This window comes from Dipodomys merriami, unplaced genomic scaffold, assembly GCF_024711535.1.
Source record: "Dipodomys merriami isolate MVZ:Mamm:240054 unplaced genomic scaffold, mDipMer1.0.p SCAF_55, whole genome shotgun sequence".
Taxonomy (NCBI): domain Eukaryota; kingdom Metazoa; phylum Chordata; class Mammalia; order Rodentia; family Heteromyidae; genus Dipodomys; species Dipodomys merriami.
In genome coordinates, this window is record NW_027206124.1 from 6157926 (window position 1) to 6185380 (window position 27455).

The following is a 27455-nucleotide window of genomic DNA, read 5'->3' on the forward strand; positions in this document are numbered from 1 at the left end:
CAGTTTTAGATGTGGAATGAGTTCATCTGCCACAGGCTTAGGAACAGATGGAGACAGGAGGAAGTATGGGTGACCTTTTCAAGAAAATTAGCTATGAAGGGGGAGAGAGAGCGTGCACAGTATCTGAGTGAGGGAGGTTCAAGAGAGAGTAATTTTAGGGTCAGCCTGCATCCAGGCTGCAAAGGAGCAGCCTGGAGAGAAGAGAGCTGACGTGGTGACAAAGATGCTGGTTACCTGTGGGAGGCAGAAGGGATGAATGGGAGGGAACCCAGATAGGAGACATGAAGTGGGGAGGGGGTAAGCCTGGTGAACCAGAGAGTGCCCAGTGTACAGGGATAGGTAGACTGGGGAAAGAAATTCTCAAGTTCCAGCAACACATCTCTGGGTTAAGGAAAGGACTAACTCGTTTATGTTCATAAACACATGAGATCCCTGGCTATGAAAGCAGAGGGAGTACCCTGCAAACCCAAGTCCACCCAGCCCCGCCCAGCCCCTCCCAGCCCCACAGCAGCCCCTCAGCCCAGCCATACCTACAGACTTGGTGCGTGGAATCCCCTTCCGCAGAGAGCCCGGCAGCTTCTCTGGGCCTGGGAGGCCCTGGCGCTCAAACAATGACTGTGGGGGTCGGGGAGGGGGAACATGGAGGTTCCAGGACACTGGGGACCCTGGGTCTCCATCCAGCCCCACTCATCCTCCTCCTAAGCTGGACATTCAATACCCCATGCACTCCTTTGGACAACACTGGTGTCAGTGGGATCTGGACTCAGGATTTGGATCTATGTACTCTAATCACAGAGGATACAACCAAGCAGGGCCTAGGTCATATGGGCAGTGCTGACAGCAACACTGTAGACAATGGGTATAGCCCGGGTGAAGGAGAGCAGGAGTCCAGAGATGTCAGAGAGAAAGGGCAGGCTTGGGAATACACTGTGTTGTCAGTCCCATAAGGGGATCCAGGTGACTTGAAGAGACACAAAAACTACCCTAAGTCAAGGCACCACAAGCTATAGTCACAGAAGTAAAAACCTGCAGGTACTGAACTATGGCCATTCAGAAGGCTGACATTGTCCTACATGTCTCCAACAGAGGTCATGGGAGCTCCACCCCTCTGGAGAAGGGGCCCAAATGATTGGATTCTTACCTCAGACAAGAGGTACATGAGCCTCTGGTCCCCAAGCCCAGCCCCTACCATCCAAAGACTTGGCTGCTCAAGGCTGGCTTACACTGATCTCAGCAGGGGTGATCCTTCGGCTAGTGGGCCGCTGCTTGACTGTGGCTGCTCTGGAGTCCGCATCTGCAATGTCCGGCCTCAGTGTTGGCTCCGCAGCAGCTGCCAAGATCTCATCCAGCTTCTCTGCACATCGAGGAGACAACCACCTCAAGCCCAGGGCCTGCTCACTGATGCACCCTCTCCCAGACATGTCTGTGGTGCTAACACAGGGGTACTGAGACCCAGACATCTTCTGCCCTTAAAGAGGACCCCCCCCTTCCCTGCCAAGTGTCCTCCAATAGTGACCACTACGATAAGACTAAGGAAGGGCACCAAGATGGAGGACAGACCACTGAGAAACATCTCCCCGACTCGTGCCCATTCCCTTGTGCCTGTTCTCGGCACATGGCTTGTCCCCACCACTTGCCAAGAAAAGCTGTTTCTAGTAGTATCACTGCCCTGGGACAGATCCTGATCTTCAAGCAGGTGTCCACAGAGCTGTCTGAATAATGAATGGTTAAGCTAATTATCAACAAGTGAAGAAAAAGGGTAGGGATACTTCCTGAGAACAAAACTTGGGCTGGGGACCTAAAAAGTGATCCAATACAGCACAGAAGGCCATGGATCCTTCCTCCTTCCCCCGTAGAGAAGGCAGCTGTAGACGAATGGAAGATGCTTACAAAAAGGAGAAATAGGACGCAGTACTGAAAAGGAATCTCCTCACTGAGGGGCTCCCCTCAACTCCTCTGAAAGTAGTGGGAGCCGAAAAGCAGAGCAGAGTTAGGGTTGGGAGACTCATGTGAAGACCGATGAACAAGGCCCGGGAGGAAAGGTACCAGCAGGCCTCAGGCACACTTGTTTCAAGTCCAATATTTTAAGATGTTTTGTTTGTTCTTATCAAAGTTATTATTTTTAAAATGGGTACTTTTGTTTATTAAACAATTAACATGTGTCTGAGGGCTGAGAGAGGTATAGTTAGATGGATTCTCCCAAGAGAACAACCACTCTTACCCTAATAGGTCCACTCATCTTTATCCTGGAGCTAACTCAGAGCCAGTGCTCCAGCACGCAGTAGGGATTGGAGGTGGCACCTGTGTCCCCCTGTTCTCATTCGGCAGCTTCAACCTAACCACCAAGTCTCTCACCCATCCCTCAGGCTCTACCTGTCTCCAGGCTCTGCTTAACTCTTGTTTTCTGCCTGGTACAAAGGCCTGAACTCTGGGCTTTCTGCTCTTGCTTGGCTTTTTCATTCAAGGCTGGCACTCACTCTACCACTTCAACCACTGCTCCAATTCCAGCTTTTGTGCTGGCTAATTGGAAATAAGTGTCTCTCAGATATGTCTGCCTGGGCTAACTTCAAACCTCAATCCTCAGATCTCAGCCTCCTGATAGTGAAAATCATAGGTATGAGCCACTGGCACCCAGCTCTGCTTAACTCTTGAGAGCTGTGCCTACCCTCCGGGGACACTCATCTTAATGCCCTTCCACTCTCAAAGTACCCAGCACTTCTATGGTCAGTATGGACACCTTCTCTTTTAGTTCCAACCTGAAGCTTCTTACCAGCACCTGCTCATTCTACCTGCCACCCGTTTGCCTCCCCAAACAACTTGTGACTTCTCTGAAGAAGTTCTATCAGAATTCAGACTATGCATTGAACAACACAGGAGTTTACCAGCAAAACAAGTTCCCAGTACAGAGCAATTCATGGGGCCTAAATATGGCTTTCAACACCACCAGGGGACAGTATGGACCAAGGATTGCTGGTGTGAGGATTATTTTAGATACTTAAAAAAGGAAATGAAGCCCCTTAGGATAACCAGGTCTGGGCTTCATTCCCACAGAGCAGAGCAGACTGGGACCAAAGAGAGGAAAGCCCTGCATGGGGGACAGATCTGACTCCCCACAGCTCGGAGATGGCCCTCGCATAGTACACAGGAGCCCCACTAATACACCAGAGGGCCACAACACAACACTCCAGAAAGAACTTGCTTGTCAACTTCTAGAGCAAGGAGAGATGGGTCATTGGAGGAACCCTTGACATCTGGTTTTAGTACCTGAAAGGCTAACAGGAGATGAGGTGGGGTTGTGGTGAACTGAGAAATGCACACTGAGGGTGTACACGCACATCCAGGGAAAGTCCAGTGCCTCAAGAGTGACAGAGGGCCGGGTGTGGATGGCTCACGCCTGTCATCCTAGCTACTCAGGAGGTTGACAGCTGAGGACCACAACCCAAAGCCAGCCCAAGCAGCAAAGTCCATGAGACTCTTATCTCCAATTAACCACTCAAGAACTGGAAGTGGTGTTGTGGCTCAAATGGTAGAGTGCTCACCTTAAGCGAAAGAGTCTCAGGGACCGTGCCCAGCCCTGAATTCAAGCTCCACAACCAACTTAAAAAAAAAAAGTGGTCTGGGAAGGTGGCTCAGTGGTAGAGTGCTTGCCTTGCATGCATGAGGCCCTGGATTCTCAGCACCACATAAGCAGAAAAAAAAAGCCAGAAGTGGTGCTGTGGCTCAAGTGGTAGAGTGCTAGCCTTGAGCAGAAGAGCTGAGGGACAGCGCCCAGGCCAAGTTCAGGCTCCACGACCAGACCCAAAAAAAAAAAAAAAAAAAAAGTGACCGAGAGGCGCTAAATGTGTGATTCCACACACCTGGGGCTTCCACTGGGCCTAACTTTCTTTCCACCTGGGCCTAACTCCCTTCCTTCAAGAGGCAGAGAAAGCTAAGTGCTAATGCCTACGATCCCAGCTACTCAGGAGGCTGAGATCTGAGGACTGTGGTTCAAAGCCAGCCCAGGCAGGAAAGTCGTGAGACTCTTATCTCCAATGAGCCACCAGAAAATCAGAAGTGGAGCTGTGGCTCAAGTCATAGGGTGCTAGACTTGAGCAAAAATGTTCAAGGACAACGCCAAGGCCCTGACTTCAAACCCCAGGATTGGCAGGCATATGTGTGCACATGTGCACTCACACACACACAGAGGCAGAGGTAGTAAACAGGCTCCAAGACTTCCTCAGATACTGGACCTTGGGGATCAGGCAGCTCTGTCTACATCCAACAGTTTTCTATACAGTCAAGGTAGACACACAAGACATATATAGGGAAGAATCTGAAAAGACATGGAGGTAGCCCCTGAAAAGGCTGTGGTGAGGGGGGAGGGAAATGCTAGGCAGGGGAGCTCTAGCTCCCTTACCAGTGCTGTGGAACTCGGCCCCCACGCTCTGATGGTACTGTCAACTCTAGAATTGGCCATGCAACCAGTCAGCATGAGACTGGACACCAACAACTCACAGAGGTAACCCCAGGGGACAGGCGTAAAATTTTAGCAAGGACATACCTGAACACCCAGACATGCCTGTCCCAACATGGCCCAGATATCATATGTCTCAAGTGATCTTCATACCCGGGCTCACTTAATCCCCTAATGCCCATGCTGTGCCTCCCTGTGATCCCAGATGCCCACACCTCTGGGAACTCCCATTCATCCTTCCCAGGCCCACACTGTGCTCGACTGTGGCCCCTCACACACAGGCACCACCTGATAGGGGCAAGCAAGCTGGGCCCAGGTACACAACAGATGACTTACCCCCTTTTCTTCTCCGAATGGAGGCTTGGAATTGAGAAACAGAGTAAAGTGGGTAAGAGACACGCTTCATCTCACGGCACCTGAGCCTGTTTTCCACTCTAGTCTCCTTGCCCTCATCCCTTCCATCCCCTATCTCCCAAAAATCAGGCCTCACAGGTCTGCCCCCACCCCTTATTAAACCAAAGCACAAACCTGCCAATGTCTTGAAACCTAAGAGGGAAGAACAACAAACAGGAACACATGCCTGTGTATACATGCACACACAAGCACACATGTATACATGCATACATGCATACACAGAGACATGCATAACTAAACCACATTCTTCTGGCCAAGTAGTTTTTGTCCAGAAAAAAAAAAGATATAAGTCCATAAAACCCAAGTTCAGAGACCAATGAAAACCAAGATGGTCACCCATGAGCATTCTGTAGGTTTTTCCCATGCTAGGGATAGAACTCGGGGCCTTAGCAAACACAGGCTTTAAACAGCAGGCAGGACATATATGTCTGGCAGAGAATTCTCTTCCAGACCAACGCCAGAGTTAGGGACACAATATGACACCTATCATGAGTTCTCATCACCAAAGAAAAAGGGACCCAGAAACTACAGTGAAGTTCCAACTTCTACTGAAGAAATGGATGAGAAAAGAGTCTAGATCCACCAGACTCCCTGACCTAGGTCTCCAAAACATGACCTCCAAACCTAGTTCAAGCGAAGCCAATGTGCACGTGACACGAGGAGGGGAACAGGTGCTCTGAATTTCTCCCTCTAAGAATTATTTCTCTTGGGAGGCTATCTCCTCCAACTTCTTCCCCTCACTTATTCCTCACAGCCACCCAATCTTCATTAGCCTTTGCTCACCCACAACACGCTCATCTCTCTTCTTCCATCTACAGGACCTGGCCTGATCCCCACCAAGCACAAGACACCGAGCGTGAGCCTCTGAGGCCCGCTTCCCCATTACCTCACATTTTCTTTTCTTTGCAAGTCTTCGGGTCATTTTCTCAATAGACTATGGATCCTAAAGGGCTCTATTAGCTTCTAACTGTTACTGTCAGGATGGACATGTTCATGCTAGTGGTGCCAACTTGTCTTTTTTTGTGTCTGTCCTGGGGCTTGAACTCAGGGCCTGGGTACTGTCCCTGAGCTTCTTTTGCTCAAGGCTAGACTCTACCACTGAGCCACAGCACCACTTCCGGCTTTTTCCGTTTATTGTGGTACTGAGGAATCAAACCCAGGGCTTCATGCATGCTAGGCAAGCACTCTACCACTGAGCCACATTCCCGGCCACCAACATGTCTTATTTCTACATTTTAAAAACACGAATAGTAGACTGTGGGATGGCTCCCCAGGAGCCTGGGGAACCACAATTTTGGCCTGGTTTCTTCAAAGCAGACATCCAGAGGGAACAGGTTAAGAAGTAGGTGCTAAGTTGGCCTCTCTGGACAGCTGTATTGAGAGGCAGGACAGCTCTGGGCCCCCGGTTGCCTGGCCCTTCTCTAAACATAGCACCATTTAGACCCTTGATCCCACTTCAGCAGTTTTGTCTCTGGGCCCGGACATGTATGCAGAGCTCATGCTGGGCTTCTGTCCTACTCAGGAACAGTCTGATATTTGTGCCCTTCGGTGCAGCAGGGCCTGCAGAGCAAACAGTGAGCCTCTCTTGAGGCTTCTGGAGCAGAAAAGAACATTCCACTCTTCCACTTCTGTTTCTGTAGGCAGAAAGGCTCAGGGCAAGAGGGAGGAGTTCTACTTTGATACAGCAGAGTATTTATGCCCATGGAATGCAGAATTCAGGCTGCCTAAAGCCTTTGTGCCCACTAGGAGAGTCCTAAACATGGCTATGTTACAATCTGGCAAGAGACTCCAAGGAACATCCACTGGTCTTGCCTGATGTCCACACAAGTCCAGCTGCCTACCAGTACTGCCTAATTGGTCAGTTTGACAGGTCAGCTCCCTGTGACTAACCTGGGATTTATATGATGCTGGAGCCAGAAGTCAGCTGGTGTCTCTGCTCACTCAGGTAAGCAGGTTTGGCTGAGTTCAGAATCTAAGTGGAGAGGCATCTTGATTCCATGTTTGCCTTCTACCATTGCTGCCCATCACACCATCACTCCCTTTTAAGCCAACTGGCTTCACAAGGGCAAGCAAAGGTGGGCTGGTGCATGCTTTCTCTCTCTCCTTTCTTCTGCTTGTCAATGGCATTCTAAAATTTTATTCTGACATATCTGGATGTAGATGAGTTTTTCTTTCTTTGTGAATGACTTCTGCTTTTTTTTTTTCTAATGGAATTCACATCTTTTTCACTTACATTCTTAGCTGTTTACTCTTCAAACACTGCCTTTCATTTTTTTACTCTTTCCCTCTAGATCTTCTACTAAGTAGATGCCAGTCTCTCTTTACTTGTTCTCATATCCTCTACCTGCTCTTCAATATCTACTCTTCTTCCTCAGCAGATTCTGGGTCATCTCCCCCAACTGATCTCATCCACTGCTTCATTTTCAGCTGGGTCTAGGATACTGTGTATCTAAGCCACAGATTTTTTTCATTTGTTTTCTAACTTGTATTTCTTTGTTTTATATTTTCAATTTTAATAAATTCTTTTTTTGTCCACCAGTATCATGGACTGAGCTCAAAGCTTCACACTTTTGCTCAGCTTTCTTGTTTTTTTTGGGGGGGTGGGGGCGGTCCTGTCATGGGGCCTGAACTCTGGGCCTGGGCGCTGTCCCTCAGCTCCTCAGCTCAAGGCTAACACTCTACCACTTGAGCCACAGCGCCACTTCTGGCTTTTTTTTCTTTTTGCTTATGTGGTGCTGAGGAATCGAACCCAGGGCCTCATGCATGCAAGGCAAGTGCTCTACCACCTTCCCAGACCTTGCTCAGCTTTCTTGCTCATAGCTGACACTCTGCCACTTGAGCCACACCTCCAGTTCAGCATTTTTCTGGCTAACTGAAGACTGAATTTCATGGACTTTTCTGCCCAGACTGGCTTTACAGTGCTCTAGATCTCAGCTCATGAATAGCTAGGATTATAGGGGGAAGCCCCTTGTACCAGGCTTCAATGACAGTCCTTCAGAAACCCTTTCTAAATGTGATTGCTCTTTTTCTTTTGGTCCTGTCCTATTAGTTCATTAGTCTATTATTTCTCTGATCTTTGTGATAAACATTGTATCTACTGTCTCATATTCTTTTCTGGCTTCTAATTCTTTTGATGCTAATTTTAGTTCCTATGCTTGGTTCTGGCCTTCCCACTTTTTAAAGGTCCACAGCCTCATCCCCTCGAGTTGGTGAAGGCTTCAGAACCTGACCTTGCCCTTGGGATCTCCATCACGGCTAGGAAGCATCAGCTTTCTCTCTTCCCCTGGCTTTGATATCCCATTTTACGTTTGAAGCCTAAGGGTTCCTCTTCCTTTCTTTTGACTTGTCTGTGTATTTTTGTCTATGTATTTTTTGTGTGTTATCTATTCAGAATATTTATGGCAAGGAAAATTCTGATCATGTCAACCCAGTCCCTCCCGGTAGCTGTTATGGAAACTAAACTGAAAACTGCAGTCAAAGCTCCTTTTCAGACTAGAACAAGCTCTGTGGGCCAGAACGGGGTCAGAGCTCACTCTGGAAGCAAGGACAGGGTGAGTTCTGTGAGCCAGGGTAAAAGTTCCTTCCACTGGTACAGTGAGAGCAAGGAACTGGGGCTGGGTTTGGACTCAGAATGTGGAAGTGCAGTGAGCCAACAATCACTTGTATGGGAATATACCCACTGTGAGGCTGTTGATGGTCAGGACACAGGCTCTTAATTCTCACAAGCATTAACATATTCTCACAATGAGAATATAGTCTATGTGTGAGAGCATGCCCATGAAAAGACTATTGATTGCTATACATGACTGGACATGGTTATACACACAGGACATTCATGACAAAGTTGTTAATGGTCATACATGTCAGGACATGATTATGTATCTGACATGCCTATGACAAGGTTGTTAAATGTCATACATTGGAATATGGTCCTGATGGTTCCTGGGATTGTGCTCATCAAAGTCTGACTCAGTCTTGTTCACCTCTGTGGCTTACAAGGACCCATCCCATGTTGCACGAGACATGCTTACAATGACCCTATGAGGCCAGCAGGCTTGCTTGACGCATGAGCAAACAGAGTAAAATACAACACAAAGATGACCCAAGTAGTGCTTGGAAAGCTGGGAACAGACACCAGGCTGCTCAACCACTATTCTTCCCTCACTTGGATGAAGTGCAAGAACAAAGTCAAAGTGGAGACATGTAGAACCAGGGGACACACACACACTCTCTCTCTCTCTCTCTCTCTCTCTCTCTCTCTCTCTCTCTCTGCAGAAGCCATTTTTTCTCCTCATCCAACAGGCACTGGACCTAACCTTTGACCTGATTCCACATTCACCAGTCTTTCCTTCCTGTTGTTGGTGCCTGGCTTCAGCCCAGCCTCAGTCCCTCTGGCTTCCCACACTGCCTGGGGTCCCCCCCTACCCCAGCCATTCCATCCAGGGTCATCCGCTTCCGTCCACAACCACCCCCGGTACTCACCGAGTTCTTCAAGCTCAGCCGTCATGGACTTGGAGCGCAGGGTCAGCGTGGTGCTGGGGGCTCTCTTGGGAGGAGGTGGGGCTGCAAAGAAGAGGGAGGCCTTGGCCCTCCGGTCCAGCAGCAGGCGGCGCGGCGTGGCCAGGTGCAAGTGCCACTTGCGCTCCACCGCCTGGATCTCCTCGTATTCCCTTGAGGACGAGTCACACTGTGCCAGGATCTTGTTCAGGCTGCGGCTGGATGCAAACTTCTTCATGGCTCCAGGAGCTCCAGGAGCTTGGGGAGCACTGGAGCCAGGATGGCTGAACCTCTGGGGCCCCTGACCAGGGCCTCAGGTGGTGATCAAGAATACCGAAGGGGGACACGGTGCTGGCTGGCTTTGGTATGAGCACCCACCCTGAAGGCTCCTAGGGCCCTGCAAAGGGGCACTGGAGCCATGTGGGGGCTGGGTGAGTCTTCTGCCAGGCTGCCTCCTGCCACCCAGAGTTTCCAGGCCCAGGTACCACTATCCCTTAGGGGACCAGGGTGTGGTTAGGCAAGCCAACAACCCGGGCTGGGCTGCTGCAAAGCCTCCTGGGCCCAGGCTGAGCCTCAACTACGTCGGCGCGGGAGAAGACGCTTTTCCTCTTCCCTCAGGTGCCGCCTCCCCCTTCCCCGCACAATAAGCAGCAGCAGCGGCAGCGTCAACCTCACAGTTGCCATGGCAACCCGGCCTCCAGGCAGCTGCTGGCGTAGGGAAGGAGGGCTCTGCCACACCAAGGCTGGAGGATGCCGGGAAGGAGGGGGTGGGAATATGAGGAGGGCAATCTGGGGTCAGGGGTCAGAGGCCTGGCTAGGGACCAATGGATATCCAACACTAGGGTTCTGGCAGTGTTTCTGGGCTAAAATGTCAACATTTCCTCTAAATTCAGGAATATGAAATTAGGATATAAACACAGCAGTTTGAGTGACAAGAGAAATGTGGGCTTGAAGTCAAAGGGCTAAGGTCAGGAGCCAAGGGGAGAGTCTTGACAGATCCGGACGCCTGAGCCCTCACCTCTACGCCGAGACCCATCCTCTTCAGGCTTCCTGGTCACTGACACAACCTTCATGACCAGGCGGTTGCCGCCCTGACGGATCAGACCCACCACCTGCTTGTGTCCGACCTTCACCACGTTCACCCCATTCACCTAGGACACAGGCAACTGGGTAGGGTGCTTACATGTACCCCCTCAAAACCTCCCCTCAGCCTACCCCCACTACAGGTCAGGATATGCCTCACCTCAATAAGGAAGTCTCCAGTACGAAGCCCAGCCCTCCAGGCCACGCCTTCCACATCCACAGACTCCAGGTACTGGAGCGCAGGGAAGGCCGGTGTGGGCGTGAACTCCTCAATAGGGGTCTCTGCTGCAGGGAGGGGGATTAGGAAGCAGAAGCAGGAAGGCACTCACCAGTGTGGTTCAAGTGAGGGAAGCTGTCACACAGCAACCTCCACATGCGTAGCTTGAGAAGCACGGACTACTGGGACAGAATGACCCAAGATGGAGAGGGCAGCAGGCAGACGCACAGTCCAGAATATCAGTACACATTCCTTTTTCATTCACTTTGGCTAAAAGCCCCTATTCTATTAGGCACCCCAAGCCAAAGGGTAGGAGACAGTGGAGGGTTCAGGAAATGGCTGCCTTATACCCAGACACTGCAAACCAAGACCGTCACAACCACAGCATTAGATGGAAGGGGCTGGGACTAAAGACATAGAAAACATTCCCAAAAATACAATCCATTACCTTTGGCTCCCCGGAGCACAAAGCCAAAGCCCTCATGGTCCCGTTTCTGCAGGATGGCCACCTTGTCATCAATGACATAATCACTAGTGGAGGAAAGCAAAAAAAGATAACTTCAGCCCTGCAGGCAACCTGGCACCAGGCGGACCCCACAGGGCCACACAGACACAGGCCATCCTGGGGAAAAGCAGAAGGCAGACATTCTAGGCACCTTCTCCTCACCTTCCACCCATACCGCCAAACCCTGGCCTCCCCCTCCCACGCCTCCCATGCCATAGCCACAGGTCCAGCCCATGTCCTGTCCCCCTTCCCCTCCCTAACTTGTTAGTACCTGTGTGAAGTGAGGCTGTCATAGGAGCCAACTGTGTAGTGTCGGAAAAGCCGCTTCGTACGGTCCTCCCGGGTTTCTGGAACGAGAATCAGGAGCTGAAGTAGTCTTGGCCTCCAGCTGGAGGGACTACTCTGTGCTGGTCTTAGTCTCTATCCACATGTACACTTGTACCAAGATGGAAGTGGGGGGATCCCACATCCTGGGGTTCTGGGTCTATAGGTCCTAAGGTAAGAAAGCTAAGAAGGAAGCATGCAGAGAATTCTTGCCTCCAGGAATCAGGACCCAGGAGGGCAGTAGCTGTGGCTCTTTTTTTTTTTTTTTGAGTACCTTACAGCTAGACACAGGAGACCAGAAAGACCAGGGCCATCCAGTCAGTGAGCCCTAAAGCTGAGATTATGGGACAGAATGTGCAAGTCTATGTGTGTATGAGCCTCACGCTAGTATATTAATGTTGTGTTCATATTTGTGTGTGTGAAAGAGAGACCTCTAGTGTATGCGACTGCTTCTTTCATACATTATCTTTATGAGCCTAGCATGGTAACATATAAGTGTCCATGTACCTACAGCTGTGTGCAAGTGGAGTGTTCATACATGTGCATGCATTCTGTGCTATGTGCCCACATGAACTATCATGAAAGCAGCTCTTTTCTCCACTGAATTCCTCACAAGAGCCAAGTTGAAACCTCAGAGTGTACCTAGCTAGAGGTTCTGGCTCTGAATGGGGAAAGAACCTCAAGGTCTGGGTCCCTTTCCCAGAATCCTGTCCTCACCTCTTCTCTGACCCTAAAGTTCTTCATGGCCACTGTGGAGCTGACCAGGGACTGCCTGTCCCCCTCCTCATTGTTGCAGATGTCATGAAAATTTGAAATCATATCCCAGTTCCTCCTATCTCTGGTTCTACTCCCCAGATCTGGGAAGAGTTCCAAGGGAACCCTACCATTGACTCAAATTTCATCCCTCAGAACCTTCTGCTCTCATTCTCTCTTATTGTAGCACTTTCCAAGATTCATTTTCTAGTTCAACAAGGGTTTATTAAATGTCTACTGTGCACTTTTTAGTTTTTCTGGCTCTGAGAATATAGCATAGAAAACAGAGCAAGGATGCAAAAAAAAAAAGTTCAGTTCTACCCACACTCATACCTATAACATAGTTAATCGGGAGGTAGATAGCAAAAGAATAGAAATTTGAGGCCAGGGGCTGGGAAGGTGGCTCAGTGGTAGAGTGCTTGCCTTGCATGCATGAGGCCCTGGGTTCGATTCCTCAGCACCACATAAGCAGAAAAAACTGGAAGTGGGGCTGAGGTTCAAGTGGTAGAGCGCTAGGCTACAGCTGAAGAGCTCAGGGACGAGTTCAGGCCCCAAGACCGACCAAAAAAAAAAAAAAAGAAAGAAAGAAAGAAAGAAATTTGAGGCCAGCCTGGGCAAAAAGTTTATAAGACATGCCTATAATCTAGAAGCTGAGGTTTGGAAAATAACAGTTCCAGGGTAGTCTCAAAATAAATAAATAAATAAATAAATAAATAAATAAATAAATAAAGTTCATGGGATCCCACCTCAACAGTTTAAAAAAGCTGGGTGTGGTGGTACACAGCTATCTTTCAACTGGTGAAAAACATAAATAGGAGAATCAAGGACTAGGCTAGCCTGGGCAGAAAGTAAAACCCTATCTCAAAAATTATCAGAGAAGGTGGCTCAGTGGTAGAGCGCTTGCCTTGCATGCATGAGGCCCTGAGTTCGATTCCTCAGCACCACATAAGCAAAAAGAAAAAAGCCGGAAGTGGTGCTGTGGCTCAAATGTTGTAGAATGCTAGCCTTGAGCTGAAGATCTGAGGGACAGCACCCAGGCCCCGAGTTCAGGCCCCATGACCGGACCCAAAAAAATAAATAAATTATCAGAGAAGGGGCTGGAAAGGTGGCTCAGTGGTAGAGTGCTTGCCTTGCATGCATGAGGCCCTGGGTTCGATTCCTCAGCACCACATAAACAGAAAAAGACAGAAGTGGGGCTGTGGCTCAAGTGTCATAGAACGCTAGCCTTGAGCTGAAGAGCTGAGGGACAGTGCCCAGACCCCGAGTTCAGGCCCCATGACCAGCCCCCAAAAAAAAATCAGAGAAAAAAAAAAGGACTAGAAGTATGGGTCGAGCCCTGAACTTTAAACCTTAGTACTGCCCTTCCCCCAAAAACAAAGTACCATTCTAGGGATAGCCTCACCAGCAGAGGGAGCCAAGCAAAGACCGCTTGGAGACACAGCATCTCCCAGGAGTGGGGCCGTCAGGGCAGAGCCAATGCGCAGGCATCAACCTGGAGGATGCTAGAGACAGTGTGGAGCCCATGCAGGCATCAACCTGGAGGATGCTAGAGACAGTGTGGAACCCATGCAGCTAGAACTGAAGGAGCCAAAGAAAATGGCAGAGGGAATCAAATTGTAGAATTTTGTCTGGCAAGGGGGGGAGGAGATGTTTAGGTTTTGTGTTTTTTTGTTGTTGTTTTTTTTGTCGGTCATGGGGCCTGAACTCTCGGCCTGGGCGCTGTCCCTCAGCTCTTCAGCTCAGGGCTAGCGCTCTACCACTTGAGCCGCCACTTCTGCCTTTTTTCTTTTTTCTTATGTGGTGCTGAGGAATCGAACCCAGGGCCTCAGGCATGCCAGGCAAGCACTCTACCACTGAGCCACCTTCCCAGCCCCTGTTCATATCTTATAGCTCATGGCTGTAATCCTAGCTACTCAGGAGGCTGAGATCTGATGATCAAGGTTCAAAGCCAACCTGGGCAGGAAAGTCCGTGAGACCCTTATCTCCAATAAACTACTCAGGAAAAGCCGGACCTGTGGCTCAGATGTCAAAGTGCTAGCCTTAAGCTGAAGAGCTGAGGGACAGTACCCAGGCCCAGAGTTCAAAGCCCCACGACCAACCAAAAAAGAAAAAAAGAACAAGTACTAAATTCAGATTCCTACTACTAGATATGAGATTCTCAGTAAGGCAACTGGCCCCTCTGGGTCTATCCTTCCAGAGCAAGGTTACCTTGGTGGACCCCTGGGTTCGGTAGCCTGTTATCATCACCCTTGCCGCATCCAAGCTCTCAATTCACTTTTCTCTTCCCCCTGATACAGCCCAATATGGCTGAGGCCCTGCAACGTGCCCCTATCTGATAGTCCAGGGTTCCCAAGGCCAGCATAAGCCAGGCTTTACCACGAAGGCAGTGTCCTACACTCCTCTATAACACCCTTCTTCAGACCAGTCAAGTCAAAGGAACATTCAGCCTGCAGAAGGACCCATCTTTTTTTTCATGTGTGTGTGTGTGTGTGTGTGTGTGTGTGTGTGAAAATACTGTACAGAGGGGTTACAATTACATGGGCAAGATAAAAGGACCCCAATCTTATAATCACTAGAATCTTGTTTTGAAATTTTTTGGTCAACCAAACAAATTGCATTCATTATGTAACACAAATTCATTTCCTGGGCTTATTAATCAGACACACACACAAAAAAAATAGTTGAAGGTTCAGAACATGACCAACCCTAAAACTAGGTGGGGATGGAGGGAAGGCACATTGGGACTGGGTTCCCTGCACAAACTGGCCTGGGCATTTCCTCCCACCACAGCTCAACACCCGCTGCTTTTTCAGTGTCTTGAGAGACTGGCTCTGCACCTCATGAAGGGATCAGGACCTGTTTCCTAGTCCAGTTTCTAGTGGTGGCCCTGGGTGCCAGCCTTGCCCATATGCCTCAACACAGTGTCCAGTCTTTGGCCTTTAAGTCCTCGGTTCCTACTCCAGCCCCTGAATCAGATTTCTTCCTTGGATCTACGCCTACTAAAAGCAGATTTCTATGGCCAGGCTGCCCTCTAGCCTCTGGCCAAACTCAGTCTGAGTTCAACATGGGAGATTCTGCCTAGAGTGACTGGCCAAGACTACAGCTGAGGTCAGAGAAAGGCTACCATTGTTCCCGCCCCTTCCTACAGGCAGCTTCAGCAGGGCTCTCATCCTCGGCCAACCCCTGGAACTCCCATCCACACAGCTATCTTTGATACTCAGTCCCCACAGCCCTGTCTAGCATCCCTATAACGGTTAGGTTTTCATCACTCACACAGGCTACTTTTCTGAAGCTCTGGCCCACTTTGCCTACCTCTCTGCTCTGCCCTGTCCAAATCCTGACCATGACCCTAAAAGAACTGCACAATCAAGCAACCCTGGCCTAGTCAGCTCCCACCACAAGGCTGTCCTTTCTCTGTACTCAGGAGCATCTAAGTGACCTCAGGCTCCCCACTCCAGCCTTGCCACAAGTGGCCCTCATGGCTGCGGGGCCCTCTAGAAATGTACTAATAACACCTGACTCAACCTCCCCAGGGTTTCTGGGACAAACTGGCAATTCTGTCCATTTAAAAATGTTAAAATTAAAGCCAGGCACCGGTGGCTCATGCCTGTCATTCTAGCTACTCAGGAGGCTGAGATCTGAGAATCACGGTTCAAAGCCAGCCCGAGCAGGAAAGTCTATGAGACTCTTATCTCCAATAAACCACTAGAAAACCGGAAGTGGCACTGTGGCTCAAGTGGTAGAGCACTAGCACTGATGAGCTGAAGAGCTGAGGGATAGCACCCAAGCCCAGAGTTCAAGCCCCATGACCAAAAAAAAAAAAAAAAAAAAAAAAAGTTATGTTGAGTTGCTGACAAATGTAGCTCTGAAACACTGTGTAGCACCAGAACTCTAAGCCAGAGATCCCTGAAAACACGAAGTAACGCCTCATCTGTGCATCCACCCAGAAGATTCCGCCCAAACATTACCTCTGCTTTGAAGCCCTCTCTGAATCCTTCAGGGAACTCAAGAGAGCTCCTCACAAAGCCTCTGCAGAAGCACAGACCAGTGTACCCTCCACAGCTGCTGTGGGGAGCCAGCACCAAGTCCAGCATGGAGTAACCTAATTAGCAGCCACTCATCTCAGACTCCGACTCCAGCACAAACTTTCCTACCATCTCAACTTCACCCCAAGGTCCAAATTGTCCCTGGCACCTCCAGTTCTTAGACCAGCACCTCACCACCCTTCCTGTAGGAGTGTACAGGACTAGCTCCTGTTCAACAGGTGTGCAGTCCACATACCTTCCTATTCCCTCCTTTCACCCTGACAGGCCTAAGGCCAAAACCCTGACATCATTTCCCAGTCCATCTACTACTTTCCACAGACCCTTCCACGTTCCACGCCACCACCACTGGAGCAGGACAAGGGTCCACCAGGTAAGGGAGCAAGTCACCTGGCCAGCAGTGGGTCAGCAGCCAAACTCACATGTCCTTGGGTCTCTACCAAATGTGGCACAGGACATGGGTTCTGGGTCACACATGGGTCCTGGGTCACACATGGATGGGCTCCACTGGGAAGCTGTCAATCCAATGTGAGGAAATAACCCAAATCCTCCAGGTACAGAGAAACACATGCACTGTGACTCAACACATCACTGGTGACCACCACTCAGGAGAACTTCATTTATCATACCTACTCTGTGGGCCAGAAGTAAAACTCATGGGACCTAGGGCTTTCTAGGATCCCTGAAGGCTCCTATTAAAGGCTACATCCTAGATAATACAGCCAGTTCACGCAGTGGGCTCCGGCACCCAGAGGGGTCCTACGTAGAAACCCAGCTGCTCAGCAGGGTTAAATGAAGGTTGCTCACCAGCCTCAGGAGTTGAGGCCTTCAACTTCACATCCTCTCTGCCTGACTAAAGACAGGGGCCATCCCTCAACAGCTGCCCTCAGACTATCCCAGCCCCAGGGTACCTATAACTACCCCTTGGGGCCCAGCTGGCCTCATTTCCTCTTGGCTGGTCCAGGCCTCCTGCTCTGCCCACTTGGACAATCTGTCCACTTTGGAAAAATGCCTCTTTTCTCACACTGACCTCCTTATTTGTCTGCCAGTCACACATGAATCGCAAGCTCCAAGCACCTGGTATTTCTGTGAAGACTATGCTAAAACAGTAGTCACAAGCACTGGAATCATGTGTGGAAACACAGAGGACATTCACGATTGTGTACCTCCTGTGAGCATGTCACAAGTTCTCCAACATATGTGAAGTTTTGTTCAGAACTACATGTGTCACGAATACACACCACATATGTGTCATATGCACAGGTGTGTGTTTAGGTGTGTCTGAGTTTACTTCTTTTTTTTTTTTTTTTTTTGGTCGGCTGTGGGGCTCGAACTCTGGGCCTGGGCACTGTCCCTCAGCTCTTCAGCTCAAGGCGAGTGCTCTACCACTTGAGCTACAGCGCCACTTCCAGTTTTCTGGTGGTTTATTGGAGATAGGAGTCTCACGGTCTCTCCTGCCCGGGTTGGCTTTGAACCGCGATCCTCAGATCTCAGCCTCCTGAGTAGCTAGGATTACAGGCGTGAGCCACCAGCGCCCGGCTGAGTTTACTTCTTGTCTTTTCTCTGTAAACATCCAGATTTACGCCAAGAAAAACCAACGGGAAGCCAAAGGGTGTACACCTCAGGAGGTGCCTAGGAAGGAGTCTGGGGTCACTCACCAGGCCTGGCGTCATACTGTCGCATCTGCACCTCCTCCACACAGTCAGCTGGGAACCAGCCTGTACGGCCTTTCACGGTCCCCTCCCAGAATCCGCCCTCCCCGATGCTGAGCACTGGGGAACAAAAGCCAGACAGGCCATTAGGGTAAAGCAAGGAGCCGCAGGTCACCTCCCTTCCATTTCTGGCTCAGGTTCTGCAGGTTACCCCCCACCCTTCCATTTCAGGCTCAGGTTCTGCCCATAGCCCTAACCCTTGCTCTCCATCCCTTCCCACATTCGCCTAGCTTTCTTCTTGGGAAGATTGTGGGATCCACGCAGAAAAGGCAAACAAACAGATGGGCTGGGCACGGAATGGGCATGTAGAGGACAGAGACACAGATGGACATACTCAAGGAGGACGGGAGCAGCTGCAGGAGCCACAATCCTGCTCCTGCCCCCAGTGGCCACTCTCTGATAGCTGTCACCCACCCAAGGGCCACCGCCAAGAGCTCAGGGTCACTGCACGGTGGCCAGAGGAGTAAGCCACAAGATACACCTGCTTCCACCTCAGGCTCCCATGGAAACAGAGCGCCTAGGCAGGACCCGGGTGATTACAAAATGAGGGGCTTGTGCCTTCAGCAGGCCGGCCGCACGGGCGGGAGGGATGTGCACAGCACCGGTGGGCACGGTCACTGTCACAGCCCTCCCCCGCGGCGGCACCCCGGCCCCAGGGTGTCCAGCGGAGAAGCCCAAGAAGTGACACAAGAGCCCCGCGGCGGGGCTGGACACGGGGCCGGGTGGCGCTGGCCCCCAGCATGACACAGAAACGTCTGTGGCGACAGCCAGGGGCGCAGGTGCCGGCGGCGGCCGCGGCTCCGACCGGGGCCCCGGCCCCGGAGACCCCAAGATGGCCCCGCCGGCCGCGCGGCCCGCCCCCCGCGCCGCTCACCCTTCACGGCCTCGCCGCGGTGCAGCGGGATCTCGCCCTCGCCCTGCGGGCTGTGCGCCTTCACAGCGATGAACTTGCGGCCGGGGACTGCGCTGTAAAGTTTCCGCTTCGGGCCCCGGGGCGGCGGCGCGGGGGATGCGGGGGGCGCCGAGCCGGGGCCGGGCGCGGGGCCCGGGCCGCCGGGCCCGCTCGGGCTGTAGACGAACACGTAGGTGACGGACGCGATGCCGGGGGGCAGCGGGCACGCGAAGCCGGCGCCCGGGGCCTCCATGGCGCGCGGCCGGGCCCCGCCGCCGGCCTCACGGCAGCCGCCGCCGCAGCGCCCGCCGCCGGCCCGCCGCCCGCCCGCCCGCCGCCGCCGCCGGGGGCCCGGCCCGGGGCCGCTCCATGGGCCGCGCCGCCGCCGCGCCCGGCCAGCTCCCGCCAGCGCACGAGCCGCGCCCGCTCAGGGCTCCGGGGCCGCGGGGCTGCGCTCCATGCCGCGGCCGCTCCGAGCCCCGCCTCCTCCGCGCCGGCTCCTCCCTCTGCGGGCGGCGGCGGCCGGCGCGCCCTCCACCCGCGGCGCCCGCGGGCCCGCGGCCGGGCAGGTCCGAGCTGAGGAGCTGAGGGCCGGGGGTCGGGCTGAGGGCTGTGCGGAGGGGGCGCCCCGCCTGTGGGGGGAGTGGCGGCCGAGCCGCCGCGGGAGGCTGGGGAAGGCTGGGGTGGGGGTGTGGGCGCCAGGCAGGATGACTGGGCTCACCACGGGGCGGGCGGGCGGGGCGCGGCCGTCAGGCCAGGCAGGAGCCCAGGCGGGGCGCAGTGGCCGGGCCCAGCTCCCCAGTGTGGGCCTGGCCTGCTTGCCGCGCCCTGCCCACCCCTGCGTCCTTCCACAGGCCTGGGTCCTCTCATCCCAGACGCCTGCTCTGGGCCTGGGCACTGAGCCCCGAGGCGCAGGCCACCTGCTTTCAGCTCCAGGGCTTGCTCTCTAGTACCAAGGCTCCAAAGCTTGCGGTGTAGCACCTAGGCACGCCAAGTCAGATACTCACTGTCTCCACCAATGGCCAGGCACTCTGGAACTTGGGAACCTGCCACCGGCTACCTACTCAGAACCTACTGCCATCCCGCCCATTTGGCCAGCGACTGAAGTACTGACTCCACTGACTCCACTCTGAGTGCCCTGGTAGGTTTCTGGGACCAGGACAGGGCCGACCACACATGGCTGGCTGCCAGGGATCCTGTGCCAAGCTTTGCCAACAGGGGGCGGCAGAGCCAGTGCAGCCCCACCGGGTCCATCAATGGCAATTTCTCCCCCTTGACCACAGGCAACTGAACCCAGGGTCCCTCCCTCCTCCATGCACCACACTTCACCAGCCACTTCTTCCTAAGGGTTACAGATCCCTGTCATACCTGATTCACTGTCCACCTAATTGCCTCTCAGCCCTGGATCCAGGTGTCCATGCCCTGAAACCCACTCAGAACCCTGGTGTGGGATCCCACCACAATGGGGCCTAATAAATGTTCGTGGGGAAGAAAGAAGCCTGCTGTCCTACAGAGCAAGAAAGCTAGAGTCCCGGGCATGCAGGTAGGTCCTGGGTTTTTGTCTGTTGAAAGGGCGAATAAATACACTAAAGCAGAGACCAGTGGTGACCACACAGCTCCTCTCACGAGTAGCCATCTCATGAAATGGCAAAGTATGTTTTCAGCCACCAGGCCATCAGCCCTAGCTTAGGAAAATCCAAGGGGCTTATGAAAAATCTTCAGGTGAAAACTGGTATTTGGAGCAAGCAGACAGCTTTCGGGGATCCAACAAGTCTAGGTAGAAACAGACATAAGACCTGCTGCATGAAGAAAAGGAAGGCCTTGCATATGTTCCTGCCATACCCCATGACATTTGTCAAACTGAACCCAGATAAGCTGATTCCTAACTCTGACTTTGGACAAGTATGAGCCAACTTGAGTGTCACAGCTCCTAAGTTATAGAACTGAGATGACATACATGTGTCATACAGCCCAGTGGCTGTGAAGAGCAAAGGAAGGGGTGACACTGTCTAAAAGGAAATGTACTCTTTACCTGACTTACGTAACTGTAATCCCTCTCTGTACATCACCTTTATATTAACAATTAAAAATTTTAAACTGTATTGTGAAAACAATACATACTCTGCTTATGTAACACTTGCATCTAACAAACACTTCTATGTGCCTAGCTCTGGGGAAAAGGCAGGAAGTAAGAAAAACAGCTCCTACTACCAAGGCAAAGGAAACACAGATCCCATAACCATACTGGCTGACACCTAGTGTGTGTGGGTCCCAGCAGACTCACCTGCCCAGGCCACCTGGAGGGCTTCACCATGGGAATGCATGCCTTGAAAGACACCTCACCGACAGGACTGGCACACTGGCCATCTGAGAGCTAGTGCTCACCCTCCCCCTCCACCTCCATGCAGCCTGCAAAGACTAACAGGCTCCAATCCATGCCTCCTACTCTTAAGTTTGGGAGAAACTAAGTCCCACAAATGTTCCTGATTTCTCAGGGCTTGAGGGTAAGGGGTGGAGTCCTGTAGGTATAGAAGACTAGGGCTAGGGTGAAGCCAAGACTCCTGCATGAGGACAGTGCTAGCTTCACCCACAGGATTTGAGCCCTCAGTGAAAGGCATCCCCTTCCATCCTACCACTCTCTCACACATGGCAATAAGCTTTCTATTCACAGGTTGGACCACACCTTCTGCCTAAACTCTCTCAGCTGCCCTGTGTCCTCAGAGCAAACCCCACCTCCAACCATAAATCTGTGTGAATATGCCGACCCAGCCTCCAGGGCATCACATTCTTTCCCACTCCATCCAAGGAAGCCCTTCTGAGGGCCTGGCTGTGCCACAACCTCAAACACCAACCCAATACTGCACAGATGCCAGCCACAAACTCTTCCTGCTTCCTTGTTCTGGCTTTGCTGGCTGGATGTCTGGCATCCCACCCTTGCCTACCCTTCTAAGACCTCCCCGCCTTCTCCTACCTGATTTTGCTCAGGCTGCCCCTGCCTGCTGAGGGGCCACTGATGTCATTCTCCTGTTCACCATCCCGGTCGCGATCTTTTTCCTCCTGCAGCCGCTGGAGCAGCAGCTGGTGGGGAAGGCTTCGGAGGGAGGGCCCAGGAGAGGCTGCTGGCTGTGCCTCACCCTTCAGGTTGATGTCACTGGCTGAGCGCTGCAGGGGCCGCGGGGATGCCAAGCCACTGGGGCCAGCCAGTCGTCGCCGCTTTGCATAGCTGGGGGTTTCCCTGAATGGTACTGGGGTAGAGGGGCACGAATGAGATTCTAAGGATCAGCTGGTTGACCAATCGACTGTTATAGCTTAGCTAAGCTTTCCAGATCCTATATGCTAAGAACTGCCTTAGTTGCAGGGACACCAGGACAGTTGGCTGCCCTATGAATGGCATGGCTAAGGAGGGGACAGTCCCAGCCCCACTGCCTCCAACCCTAGCTTCCTTGTCTGGCCAGCCAAGGCCTTGGGGGTACCCACGTTTGTTATCAAAATGAGCCTGTTTCCAAGCTTCAAGAGACCCAAAGCAGGCTAATGTGATAGCTCTCACTCACCTACAGCAATGTGACACTGTACTCAAGGAAACTACACTCAAGGAAACAGAAAAGGACATTCTAGACCAAGAGTCAGCAAACTTCTCTTATGAAAACCAATTATTTCAGGCTCTGAAAGCCACTTATAATCTTAATATTAACATGACTCAATTCCTCTCCAGTAGCATGAAAATATATTGTCACAAACTACATATAAGCAAACTGGTATGTAGGTGTTTTAAAACTTTACTTAAGAAACAGTGGCTAGGGGCTGGGAAGGTGGCTCAGTGGTAGAGTGCTTGCCTTGCATGCATGAGGCCCTGGGTTCGATTCCTCAGCACCACATAAGCAGAAAAGGCTGGAAGTGGCGCTGTGGCTCAAGTGGTAGAGCACTAGCCTTGAGCTGAAGAGCTGAGGGACAGCGCCCAGACCCAGAATTCAGGCCCCACGACCAGCAAAAGAAAAGAAAAGAAAAGAAACAGTGGCTAGGTGTCAATGGCTCCTACCTGCAATCCTAGCTACTCAGAAGGCTGAGATCTGAGGATCACAGTTCAAAGCCAGCCTGGGCAAGGGAGTCTATGAGACTCACTGCCAATTAAGTACCCAAAAAAGCCAGAAGTGAAGCTGTGGTTCAAGTGGTAGAGAGCTACCTGAGCAAAAGAAGCTTCAGGGACAGTGCCCAGGCCCTGTGTTCAAGCTCCAGGGCACACAAGGGCAACACATACATAGGAAGGAAGAAAGGGAGGGAGGGAGGGGAGGAAGAAAGAGAGAAAAACCATTGTCAAGATGAGGAAGAGAGAAACAGTTGGCAAGATAAAATATATGACCCAGGAAGGAAGGAAGGAAGGGAGGAAGGGAGGGGAGGAAGAAAGAGAGAAAAACCATTGTCAAGATGAGGAAGAGAGAAACAGTTGGCAAGATAAAATATATGACCCAGGAAGGAAGGAAGGAAGGGAGGAAGGGAGGGGAGAAAGAGAGAAAGAGAGAGAGAGAGAGAGAGAGAGAGAGAGAGAGAGAGAGAGAGAGAGAGAGAGAGAGAGAGAAACAAAAAACAGTTGGCAAAATTAAATATATGACCCAGATCCAATTATATGCTATTTACCGAAGAATTGCTTCAGATCCCAAAACATAAATAGGCTAGGAATTAAAAACATTTTTAAAAGATATCTCATGTAAATAGTATACAAAATAGGACTGAGTGTCCACATTGATATTAAACTTCAAAATAAAAAATGGAACAAGACACAGACAAGGATATTATACTTTGCTGAGTTGATCTATCAAGAGAATTAATGATTATTACATGCACCAAAGGACACCAAAATAAAATATATTAATAAATGACTGAAAGCCGGGCGCTGGTGGCTCACGCCTGTAATCCTAGCTACTCAGGAGGCTGAGATCTGAGGATCGCGGTTCAAAGCCAGCCCGGGCAGGAAAGACCGTGAGACTCTTATCTCCAATAAACCACCAGAAAACCAGAAGTGGCACTGTAGCTCAAGTGGTAGAGCACTCGCCTTGAGCTGAAGAGCTGAGGGACAGCGCCCAAGCCCAGAGTTCAAGCCCCACGACTGACAAAAAAAAAATAAATAAATAAATGACTGAAGTGAGAAATAGGCTGTTCTATAATAATAATAGCTGGAGACTTCAATATTCCATTGTTGACAATGGATAGACTATCTATACAGATGAACAAAGAGACATAGGAGATTTAAACCAATTAAGATCTAAGATACATTCAAGCCACTTGACTGAACTGCAGCAGAATATTATGGAGAATTCTTAAGTACACTGTGACGATCTCCACACAAACCACGTATCTTGCCACAAAATAAGTCTCAATAAATTTTAAAAGCTGAATCCATACAAAGTATCTTCTCTTTAAGCACAAAAAAAACAAAAACAAAAACAAAAAAGGCCCAGGTGCTGGTAGCTCCAGCCTGTAATCCTAGCAACTCAGGAGGTTGAGATCTGAGGATCTGGTTTAAAGCAGCCCACTTAGAAAAGTCCCCGTGAGACTCCTATCTACAATTAACCTCTCAAAAACTGCAAGTGAGGCTGGGAAGGAGAGTGTATACACTGGGAAGGAAAGCAGCCTGAATAGCTACTCAGCTCTCAGTTGAGGAGGCAACAATGCTTGATAAGAAATGTACTTGTAAGAGGGGCTGGGAAGGTGGCTCAGTGGTAGAGCACTTGCCTTGCATGCATGAGGCCCTGGGTTCAATTCCTCAGCACCACATTAGTAAAAAAAAAAAAAAAAAAGCCAGAAGTGGCGCTGTGGCTCAAGTGGTAGAGTGCTAGCCTTGAGCTGAAGAGCTGAGGGACAGCACCCAGGCCCAGAGTTCAGACCCCGCGACCAGACCAACAAAAAGAAACAAAAACTAAACTAAACTAAACTTAAAAAAAAAAAAAAGCAGGAGGTTAAGAATGTAGTGTTAGAGACAGGCGCCAGTGGCTCATGCCTGTAATCCTAGCTACTCAGGAGGCTGAGATCTGAGGATCACGGTTCCCAGCCCAGGCAGAAAAGTCCGTGAGACTCATCTCCAATAGACCACTAGAAAACTGGAAGTGGTGCTGTAGCTTAAGCAGTAAAGCACTCGCCTTGAGCTGAAGAGCACAGGGACAGCGCCCAGGCCCAGAGTTCATGCCCCACGACCAAAAAAAAAAAAAAAAGAATGTAGTGTGTAGTGTTAGAGTACTAGCACATACAATATCTAGCACAAGAATAAATAAACAGATAGATAGAAAACTTAATTGTATAACTTAAGAAACCAGAAAAAGAGCCAATAAAAGGAAGGAAAGGTAACAAACAAAAAGAAATGATTAGAGAAAACAGAAAATGGAAAAACAACAGAGAATCAATTAGATAAACTTCTGTGTTTTATTTGGTCTTATTTATTTGTGGTGCTGAGGACCAAACTTTAAGGCCTTGTACTTGCTAGACAAGCACTCTTTCACTGAGCTAAATCTCTAACCCTGTATTTTTTGTTGTTGTTTTGTTTTGTCGGGCATGGGGCTTGTACCCTGGGCCTGGGCTCAGCTCTTCAGCTCAAGGCTAGCACTATACCACTTTAAGCCACAGCACCACTTCTGGTTTTCTGAGTGGTTTATTGGAGATAAGAGTCTCATGGAGTTTCCTGCACCTGCTGGCTTTGAACTATGATCCTCAGATCTCAGCCTCCTGTGTAGCTAGGATTACAGATATGAGCCACCAGCACCCAGCTACCCTTGTATTTTTTTTGGGGGGGCGGGGAGGTCCAGTCGTGGGGCCTGAACTCTGGGCCTGGGCGCTGTCCCTCAGCTCTTCAGCTCAAGGCTAGCGCTCTACCACTTGAGCCACAGCACTGCTTCCAGCTTTTTTCTTTTTGCTTATGTGGTGCTGAGGAATTGAACCCAGGGCCTCATGCATGCAAGGCAAGTGCTCTACCACTGAGCCACCTTCCCAGCCCTCCTGTATTTTTTTTAATATCAACAAAATTGACAAACTTTTAACTATACTAAGAAAAAAAAGTAGTTTTAGAAACAGCTAAAATCAGAAATGACATTTGGAGTTTTACTGCCAAATGCCTTTTTAATTACTACCTAAATTTATTTCTTTCATAGAGAAAAAGGAACCAGGCACCAGTAGCTCACCCTGTAATCCTAGCTACTCAGGAGGCTGAGATATGGGGATCAGAGTTCAAAGCCAGCCCGCGCAAGAAATTCCATGAGACTCGTTTTTTGTTTTTTGTTTTTAATTTTTTATTATGACAATATCGTACATAGGAGTTACAATTTCCATGGGACTCATCTCCAATAAACCACCAGAAAATTGGAAGTGTTGCTGTGGCTCAAGTAGTAGAGCACTAGCTTTGAGCTGAAGAGCTGAGGGACAGCGCCCAGGCCGAGTTTAAGCCCCACAACCGAAAAAAAAAAAAAGAAAAAAAAAGGAGATAGAAAGTCTAAACAAATGTAAACCAAGCAAAACTTCATTCAGAAAGCAAAAACCACAAAAAAAAAGATGTCTACTAGCCAGGCACTGGTGCTCACAAATATAATCCTAGCCATTAAGGAGGCTGAGACTTGGAGTGACCTCAGTTTGAAGCTACCCAAGGTAGAAAAACCTCCATCTCCAATTAAGCAGCAAAAAGCTGTAACTGGAGGTGTAGTCTAAGTGGCAGAGCACCAGCCACAAGCAGGAGGCTCTGAGTTCAAAATCCTACACTGGCAAGAAAGGAAACAGTCTACTACCAGATGGCACCATGGTGACTTCTACTAACACTTTAACCCTTCTTAGTCAAAAAACTGAAAATGACAGAAGCACTCCCTAACTCATTCTATGAGGACAACTATCATTTGATGACAACGCCAGATAAGGTATTACAAGGAGAAATCTAGAAACCACTATTATCAATAAAATATACCACATTAATAGAACAAAGGAGAAAACTAACAATGATCATTTCAGTTGATGTAGAATAAAGTATTTTCCATAATCCAAAACTTTCCATGACAAAACAATTCAGAAAACTAGTAGTATAAATAAGTTTATTCAACATAAGACTCATTTAATTTAAAATCCACAGGAACAATCTTTTACCCAGTGGAAAAGATTGAAAACTGTCCTTTACAATCAGGAGTAAGGAAAAAAATGTGCATTTCCTCGTTCTTTGTTTTTTGTCAGCCATGGGGCTCCAACTCAGGGCCTACGCACTGTCCCTGCGATCTTTTTGTTCAAGGTTAGTGCTCTACCACTTTGAGCCACAGCTTCACATCCAGTTTTCTGATGGTTAAGTACAGATAAGAGTCTTATGGACTTTTCTGTCCCAGCTGGCTTTGAACTGCAATTGTCAGGCCTCAGTATCCTGAGTAGCTAGGATTATAGGTATGAGCCACCTGTGCCCAGCAAGAATGCCCATTTTCAATACAGCTACTGAACATTGTGTTAGAAATTTTAGCTTGAGCAATTAGGCAAGAAAAACAAAGGAAAGGCATCCAAATTGGAAAGAAGTCAACCTATCTGGGCTGGGAAGTTGGCTCAGTGGTAGAGCGC

General features: G+C 50.3%; 1 protein-coding gene across 3 annotated transcripts in view; it reads right to left on the reverse strand.

Moving 5' to 3' along the window:
* The window catches only part of Shank3 (SH3 and multiple ankyrin repeat domains 3), a 59642-nt gene that overhangs the window by 17044 nt on the left and 15143 nt on the right, over nt 1-27455 (reverse strand). For 2 of the 3 annotated variants that reach the window (XM_069999735.1, XM_069999737.1), the window contains exons 10-20: nt 21865-22138; nt 18876-19069; nt 17948-18061; nt 11441-11516; nt 11113-11195; nt 10608-10732; nt 10383-10515; nt 9350-9430; nt 4790-4813; nt 1224-1354; nt 531-615 (exon numbers count right to left, since the gene is read on the reverse strand). In XM_069999735.1, the coding sequence (XP_069855836.1) occupies nt 531-615; nt 1224-1354; nt 4790-4813; nt 9350-9430; nt 10383-10515; nt 10608-10732; nt 11113-11195; nt 11441-11516; nt 17948-18061; nt 18876-19069; nt 21865-22138 (1320 nt within the window). The remainder of the gene's footprint in view (nt 1-530; nt 616-1223; nt 1355-4789; nt 4814-9349; nt 9431-10382; nt 10516-10607; nt 10733-11112; nt 11196-11440; nt 11517-17947; nt 18062-18875; nt 19070-21864; nt 22139-27455) is intronic. The other variant, XM_069999736.1, reaches the window with a different exon arrangement.